We start from the raw sequence: 9,073 nt of genomic DNA on the forward strand, positions 1-9,073 counted from the left end.
GTTTTTTAGAGGGGAAACTGGGAAGGGAGAAATTTACATGTAAATAAAGAAAATATCAAAAAAAAAAACAGTTCTCTTTTCTGTTCTTTATTTTATTTGGAAGTACAATTCAATTTATTTTATATGGTTATGCTTGTTCTTTGTCAATATAATCAAGAGTTATCTGGAAGAACTTCAACTGAATAATTCCCTCCATCAAATTAGCTTATAAGCAAGTGTATGGGGTATTTCTTGATTAATGATTCATGTGAGAGAGCCTGGCGCCATTGGTGCCAGTCTTACACAGGCAGTCCAGTGTAAAGCAACAGATGAGCGAGCCATGGGGAGAAAGATGGAAGCAGCATTCCTTCCTAACCTGCTTCCAGAGCTGGCTTCCAAGTTCCCGCTTGAGCTTCTGACCTAACTTCCCTCAATGACAGACTGTGATATGAAAGTGCAAGCCAAATAAATCCTTCTTTTCTCAAAGATGCTCTTGGTCATGGTGCTTATCACAACAATAGAAACCTAAGCAGGACAAGGTGTAATAACAAGCCTATACAATAGCAGAGACTGTGCTCCAATGTCAGAAGCCATTTCATCTGCTTCTGTGAAAGCTTGCCTGTCAGACAGTCAAGGCAGGTCAGGGTCTGCTGGCAGATTTCTACGCCTGCTGATACATGGAACACTTGAAGGGATACACTTGAGGCTCAAAGCAAGGGACTAAAGCTTCTATTAACCTTGGTGGAAGGAACAGGGAGGCCTCCAGGTGGAAACAGATATCCTGTGTGTACATCAGTCATCCTTACTGCTAGCTTGTGACTTTGTTTCTCACAGCACTGAAGGTGCAACAAGGCTAAGAAAAGTAAACTCTAGGCTGGCATGGTATTGACCTACAGCCCTCCTGATTTCTAACTTTTGTCTCTGAGTCTCTGAAGTGGAAACTCAAGGGTTCTTTGGAGAGTCAGTTGTGTTGGGTGGTGTTTTGCTGGGGCAAACACGTGAAGGAGTGTTTTCCTGAAGAGGATACAGGTAAAGACTAAGGCAGACTCATGAAGGAATGTTTCACTGAAGCAGACACAGGAGAGAAGATGTTCTGCTAATGCAAGCATGTGAAAGGGCATGTGATGAAGGATTCTGTGCTAACAACACATATGTATTGGTCTGCCTTACACTGCATATCTGAGCTCCATTTGTGCTAGGCAAGGCATGTGGAGGACACGTGATGTTTGGAGGGTATACACAGGAGTGATGGAGACAGAGCTTGGCTTGCTGGTATAGCTAGCTGTGCAACGCTTGTGGGTCTTCACTGCAAAGACTTTATTGATCTTAGCTTCCCTGAGAGAGGCACAGCTGAGAACTTCTGGTGTTCCTCCTGGTCCCTCCCGCTGACTGGAGACAAGGCTGAGGCCTGGCTGTCTCTGCTAGGTAGTGCTACCATTGCTGATTCCTGTTTGCTAACCCAACCCTACCGACGCTACTCAACAGGACTGCTGGTGTATCTGTAAAGTGTCTGCAAGTGGATCAAGCTGTCAATTCCTGCTAAACCGTAAAGTGAACTGCCAATTTCCAGATAACACAGATGGGAGTTGCTCCAAAGAACCTTTCTAAAACAGGTCCACTTCTCCACCCCTTAACCCCTGTATCCTTTCTTTTCCACTCTCTCTGGTGGGTGGTGGGCTACAAGAGAGATTAAAGCATTTAAGATCATTAAAAATTGTTTTTGAAAAAAATTAAAATTACAAGTCTTCTTTTCATCTTTCCTATAATCATCCTCACTCCCCGCCAGAGGACTATTCGAAGAGCAAGCCCAGTGTACTCCAAATACAGTAATGAAAAACTGTAACTTGGGCGGTGATGGTACTTGGGAGGCAGAGGCAAGCGGAGTTCTGAGTTCTGAGTTCAAGGCCAGCCTAATCTACAGAGTGAGTTCTAGGACAGCCAGGGCTACACAGAGAAACCCTGTCTCAAACAAACAAACAAAAACAAAAGACAAAAAACAAAAAAGAAAAACTGTAACTTAAAATAGGAATGACTTGATTTTCATCATTTATCACTCCTTAGAGTTGAAACTGACTCCTCTTTTTTGTCCAGAGATATAAGAGATTTTAGGATGTGATTCTTGTATAGCAATACATAGCAGAGAGATCCCCTTTAAGTCCTTTGATTAGGATCAATAACACTTTTACATAGTTTCATAACAAAACAGCTGCTCACAAATGTAAGTACTTCCAAACATGGACAGGACCACACATAACAGTTTCTACATTTCAGATGATCATTCCCAAGATATCTGCAGAGCTACACAAGAGGCTGAGACACAAGATAGTTGGTTCCTGCCCAGTCTGTACCAGTATTCCCTTGCAGTTCTATGACTTTTAATTGCAATTCTTCACTCACACAGTATTAGTTCCTTTTCATCAAGCTTGAATCAGAGAACTCATGGAAGCTTGTCTTCAGCTCTTTAATTTGGAGAATGTAGTTTTTGTCATCACTTTTATTTTTGGAAACAATTTCAGCACTAAAAAAATGCTTCAGACTTTTCAACTACTTAAGGATGCCCTTGCCAAGAACTATCCAATACATTTAAACAGATGAACTTCTGGCCCCACTTCTGTTTATGAGCTAAAACATCCCTACATAAGGCAAAAACAAGTCAGTCCCTCCTAAAAGTTCAGAAAATTATTTCAGCATCAGTACTACATCTCAGCCAGCCTGCTGCACGCCTAACTCTCTAGTTAAAGCACAGAACTTACTGTGCTTCAAGGTGGGGAAATGTATCCAGATATGTAGTGGAGCCAACCTGGGCCACTCATTATGTGGCTGGAAATATGATTTAAACTCTGACTCTCCTGTCTCCACTTCCGTGACACAGTTCATTTGTACTGTACCAACACACTCATCCCTGGACAGTGACACCATGTACAGACTTAACCTGAATCTTGACAAAACCCTGCCACTGTGGATTTCAGCTTTGCAGTTAAGTTGCAATAACACCACCCATGGCAGAATTACTCATCTAAGCTAATACTAATTTTGACTGGTACACATTAAACTTAAATTTTTTCTCAACATAAAAGAGTAAACCATCTCCCATCAATGCCTTTTACTGAAGAACAGAGGTCAGCTGAAAGCTGCAATTTATCTAGGATCTACACAGTAAAGAATAAGAAAGGGGGCTAAACAAATGGGTCAATGGTTAAGAGTGCTTGCTGCTCTTACAGAGCACCTGGGTTCAGTCCAACATTACACAGCAGTTCAAAATCATTTGTACCTTCAGTTCCAGGAGACTTAACTCTTATGGCACCAGGAGACCTAACTCTTATGGCCCCAGGAGACCTAACTCTTATGGCACCAGGAGACCTAACTCTTATGGCACCAGGAGACCTAACTCTTATGGCACCAGGAGACCTAACTCTTATGGCACCAGGAGACCTAACTCTTATGGTACCAGGCACACAGCGGCAAGCACTTACACACATAGAATAAAACGTTTAAGAGGTGGATAGAGAACCAAGAGCTCTAGGAAGGGTGCCTAGCCGTGAAGATCACATTTATAATTTCAATAGCCTTCCTCTAGGAAGGCTTAAAGTAACTCTCTAAGAAATTTTCAAAAGTTTAAAGGTTAGGAACAGAGGAAGCACATATACCCGAGAGAATTCTCTTCTCCTAATGAAAACAGTGTATCAATTCAATTAAAAGATGAAAACATACGTGCAATTTTTCTTTTAGCCAAACACTTTGATCTGTTCGACTGTTTTGTCTTTGTTTTCTGCAATCCATTCTCCTCTTTAGTTTCCTGTTGTAAACAAGAAATAAGATCAGAACAGACAACATTAAAAGTAATAATTTTTCTATTTCTTCTATATTTCTTTTTGGTTAGTAGAAGCCTGTGAATTATCAGTGATTATTAATAATGGTATACATAAGAAGGTCCTTTTCTCAATTAAAAAGAAAGCATGCAAGACCTAGAACTAATTAAACCATAAAAACAAACATGTATAATATACTGACATGTTTAACTATCACATTTACAGAAATACATAAAAACTGGCCAATATCTAAAATACTAATAGACAACCACCCAAGATCAGAGACACTTGATTCAGTAAGTATTTAAAACCAATATACTCATTTATTGTAAATCATCCTTTGGCCACTGGTTAGTTGATGAAAGAAAAAGTTACAGAATTCTACAAAATCAATTTTAAAAACCTAATGTACCAACCCTACTCCACCTTAAAACTTAGTAAGTGGCCCTTGAGAGGGAGAGCAGGGGGCTCTAGGAGTTTGAAGCCAGCCTGGTCTGTACAGTAAGTTCCAGGAGAGCCAGAACCCCATGGAAAGATCATCTTAAAACAACAACAAAACTTAGTAAGTAGCTCTAAAGAAAGAGAAAAAACCAATAAGGAAAATAACTAGGAAACAGATGAGAGAGAATACAGACAAAGATGATTTGATACATGTGTTAATTGGGATCCTGAAGAACAAAACAAAATATTAAACTGTAGCCTAAGAAAATTTTCAGGTGGGGAAGGGATGAGAAATCACAAAATGTCTACTGTTCTCTAAGAAAATGGCCTCAACAATTTCAGACATGTCCAATGGTAAATGCTAAGCAAATGAAAGAAAATTTCCTAAAACGTTCAGATTGACAGACATAATAACTGACCCTCAAAAATGAAAGGTAAGCTGGGTGGTAGTGGAGTATGCCTTTAGTCCTGGCACTTGGGAGGCAGAGACAGGTCAATCTCTGTGAGTTCGATATCCTAAAATCAGCTTACAAAAGTAAAAAAAAACAAACACAGTCTAGTAAAGTAGAAGGCAATACATATATAAACATATAGATAAATATATGTTCTATCTTATTTTTGTTTTCAATATATCCCAACTAGTTTCCACTCCTCCCAGTCCCCCCACACACCTCCCCTCTTCCCCAGATCTAATTCTCCTCCGTTTCTAACTTCTCATAATGTAGAAATTATGCTATTAATAAATGAAAAAGAAGCATAAAATAAAATATATTGACCAACTACTGCATAGATTGAAAGCAAAAGTCAAGTGATATTAATCAAAATTGAAAACCCAGATAGTAACCAAAATAAGAAAAGACAATAAAAGAAATTATGAAAATTATAAAGAGTATGTTAGCCAGGCAGTGGTGGTGCACACCTTTAATCCCAGTCCTTGGGAGGCAAAGGCAGGTGGATTTCTGAGTTCGAGGCCAGCCTGGTCTACAGAGTGAGTTCCAGGACAGCCAGGGCTACACAGAGAGACCCTGTCTCGAAAAAACCAAAAGAAAAAGAAAAAGAAAAAGAAAATTCCTGCTGTGGTGGTTTGAATAAGAATAGCCCCATAGACTCCTGTGTTTGAATGTTTGGCTCAGAGGAAGGTGTGGTCTTGCTGTGGTGGGTATAGCTTTGTTGGAGGAAGTATGTCATTAGGGGGTGGGCTTTAAGATCTCAAAAGCTCAAGCTGGGCTTAGTGACTCAGTTCACTTCCTGTTGCCTGCTGATCAGGAAGTAGAATTCTTAGCTCCTTCTCTAGTACCACGTCTGCATACATGCCACCATGCTTCCTGTCATGACAATAAAGGACTGAACCTCTGAACTGTAAGCCTGTGCCCGTTAAGTGTTTTTCTTTATAAAGAGTTGCCTTGGTCACGGTCTCTTCTCAGCCACAGAAGCCCTAACCTGAGGTCTAAAGTCTGGGTTAACTCAGCAGTTAAGAACGCTGCTCTTACAAAGGCCCAAAGATTGCTTCCCAGCACCCATATCAGGTAGCTCACAGGTGCCTGTTAACTCCAGTTACACATAAACTCATGCAAGAGCGCATACATACATACATACATACATACACACATACATACAAGATAACTCAGAAGTAAATGATCTTGCCACCAAGCCAGGTGATCTGAGTTCAATCCCAAACTCACATCGTAGAAAAGCCAACTCCAAAAATTATTCTCTAGCCTCCACCAGCATGCACCCACACACATTCACACAAATTTATTTAAAATGTCATTTTTTTAAAAATTTTAATACAGTGGCAATTTCAAAGAATGACAAATAATACCACAGAAATAAGCACAAGTTCTATGGAACCATAAGAGATCAGCAAACTGACCTACCCTTAGAAGATCTGCAATAGAAATCAAAAGAACTAACACCCAAACTGACAAACAACTGAAAAGTATTACAGGCAATACAAAAGTCAGAAGAAATGTGGAATAATTCTGATAGATTTTCAACTGAAAAAAAACAAGAAGGCTTTTTCCCCTAATACCAATTGCTTAATATCCTAAAACAGTTTTTAAAAGTATTTTCTAAAAATGCAAAAATGGTAAATGGGGGAATGGGGAGGACAGAGAGATGTCCTTCCTGTTCTACAGTTCAGGTCTCAGCACCCACATCAGGTGGCTCACAACAGCTAACTCCAAGGGATCTGACACTCTCCTGGCCTCTTCAGGACCTGTGCTAACATAGTATACATCCACAAAACACACACATAAACTAAGGAAAAGGGCCCCACCATCGAGATCAGAATCTTGCTCATCAATCATCAGAGAACCTTCCTTCTACAATTGACGGGAATAAAAGCAGAGACCCACAATGGAACAATGTCTAGAGAGCAAGAGACCTAAGACCACCCAGTCCTAAACGGTGTTTCCTCAGAGCTCAGGGAATACTGCCCAAAAAGAGGAAGGATGATTGTAAGAGTCAGAGGGGATAGAGGACACCAAGAAGCCTTTCAAAACACTGCAGGACTGATGCACATATGAACTCACAGAGACGGTGGCAGTATGCACAGGGCCTGCACAGGTCTAAGCCACGTGGGGTGCCAATGCTCAGAGACAAAGTGGGCATAAGCCTCCATCCCAAGCCTTGAAGCCATCTCCAATTAACAAGTGTTCACAAAGGAAAAACTAGGTCCCAGTGGGTATACAAGGCACTCTTAAGGACAGAGCCCATGCCCAGCAGAAGGCTCACACCAAACAAGCTCAACAGCGTCTTCTGGAGGCGCTTTGTCTGTGCACTCTTTTCTTTTCTCCTGATGGGTCTCTGGTATATATTACAGTTTCCAGTGTTGTGTTTTTATGAATTTCTATGTGTGAACTTGTGTGTCTCAGAATCTATAGGCATTTCTTAGGCTTTTTCTTTAGTTCTTTTTCTTCTGTTTGCTTTGTCCTGTTCCAGTTTGTTTGTTATTATCTTATTTATTATTTTTTAGATGGCATCTTGCACTCTAATGAGAGGGGGAAAGGGCAGGGATTAGGGTGGGTGAGGAGTTGAGAAGGATCCAAGTTGGGGGAACAGAAACCAAAATCAGAATATATTATATTTAAAAAATCTATTTTCAATGTAAAAAATTAAAATTTAAAATGCAAACTAAGGAAAGGCAAAGGAAAGTAAAACAAATATAGCAATAGGTAGATAGGAAAACAATAGGAAAGGGATACTCTAAAATATGACAGTTTCTGCAATGGTGAATACAGAATAAATTCATGTTATACCTCTCTTGTACGTAAACTGTGCCCCCCCACACACACATACATATCTAAATAAATAGTTGCAGTAGGTGAAGTAAAATGTCAAGAGCAAAAACAGGACAGAAGAGGCATTTCAGGGAGTCTACTGCAAAAGTCTACATAACAGATGAACAGGCAAGAAACAGAAATGGAAACAAACCTGAGTATCACTTGAGAGTCAAACCTAGAGCATGTGGTGACCAATCAGGTATAAAGGATGAAAAACAAGAATCAAAGGTGATTGTGAACTTTATGGTCAGAGAAAAGTGAATGCTTCCCCCACTGAGTGAAATACAGGATGTAAGAGACACTGAGTTCACTAAGCACTGGACCTGACCTGACACACAGGTAAAAAAGAAAGAGGAATGGTAAATAAAGGGGAAGGTTAAAATCTAGACAAACTCTCTCCTAGAAGCCTTTCCACAATAATATTATGTTCTTGGCCAAGCAGGCAGCATGGTTCCCTAGCATGTAGGAAACCTGGGATTCATCCCAGGCAGCTGTCACATTTTCTTTCACTTTTCTTTCTTTTTTTTTTTTTTTTTTTTTTTTTTTTTTTTTTTTTTTTGGTTGGTTTGTTTTTTTGTTTTTTTGGGCTTTTTGGTTTTGTTTTTGTTAAATTAAAGACATGCGCCACCACTGCCTGGCTTTCTTTTACTTTTCAAACACACAAAAATTACACTTTCTATTTGATTTTACTCTAACAGTTCTAAAATCACATTGAATTAACATATTACAAAAACAAAAACGTATCATTTATCCCCAGCCAAATAGCATGGCCACTTTCTTTTAAATAATCCATAATTCTCTTTAAAAATCAAAAGAAAATCAAGTAAGAACCAAATGAATTCAAGAGCTAGTAGGAGCCGGGCGGTGGTGGGGCAGGCCTTTAATCCCAGCACTTGGGAGGCAGAGGCAGGCGGATTTCTGAGTTCGAGGCCAGCCTGGTCTACAGAGTGAGATCCAGGACAGCCAGGGCTACTCAGAGAAACCCTGTCTTGAAAAACCAAAAAAAAAACAAAAAAAAAAAAGAGCTGGTAGGAAGGTACAGTGAAAACAAAGCCTTGTGGGTAAAGAGGCCGCGGCCGACCCAGAATTCCATGCACTGACCTCTCCATCACTATCAGATATCACTATGAGGGAGTCGTCCAGCCTCCGCTTCTTCCTTATGCTGACACAGCTGCTGCTTTCCAGATCCTTCTCCACGTTCTGGCCTTCAGAGGTTTCTTTCATTTTTTTCTTTCTTCGTGGCATCCTTTTACCTAAAATGCAAGTTTAATATTTACTCAAAAAATAAGTTTCTAATCTAGAGATTATTCAATTTAGTCATATAAGAGCAAATGTCTAGATTAGACTTTAGAACTTTTCTACTATTCATTAAAAATTTATTTTTTTCTATAAAGGAATATATAGATGTATACACATTTCTATATAGGTGATGGACATATGAAAGTCTGTACATATATACACATAGAAAATGCTAGGGAGCAGGGCGGTGGTGGCACACGCCTTTGATCCCAGCACTTGAGAGGCAGAGGCAGGAGGATTTCTGAGTTCGAGGCCAGCCTG

The 9,073-nt window shown here is 39.9% G+C and overlaps 1 protein-coding gene across 7 annotated transcripts in view; it reads right to left on the bottom strand.

Annotated features, from left to right (window-relative positions):
• The window catches only part of Uimc1 (ubiquitin interaction motif containing 1), a 78,239-nt gene that overhangs the window by 61,581 nt on the left and 7,585 nt on the right, over positions 1-9,073 (bottom strand). For all 7 annotated transcript variants that reach the window (XM_031358155.1, XM_031358153.1, XM_031358156.1 and 4 more), the window contains 2 exons: positions 8,615-8,766; positions 3,691-3,775 (listed from right to left, as the gene is read on the bottom strand). In XM_031358155.1, coding sequence (XP_031214015.1) covers positions 3,691-3,775; positions 8,615-8,758 — 229 coding nt within the window. In that variant the 5' untranslated portion in view covers positions 8,759-8,766. The remainder of the gene's footprint in view (positions 1-3,690; positions 3,776-8,614; positions 8,767-9,073) is intronic.

Source organism: Mastomys coucha, unplaced genomic scaffold, assembly GCF_008632895.1.
Source record: "Mastomys coucha isolate ucsf_1 unplaced genomic scaffold, UCSF_Mcou_1 pScaffold7, whole genome shotgun sequence".
Lineage (NCBI taxonomy): Eukaryota > Metazoa > Chordata > Mammalia > Rodentia > Muridae > Mastomys > Mastomys coucha.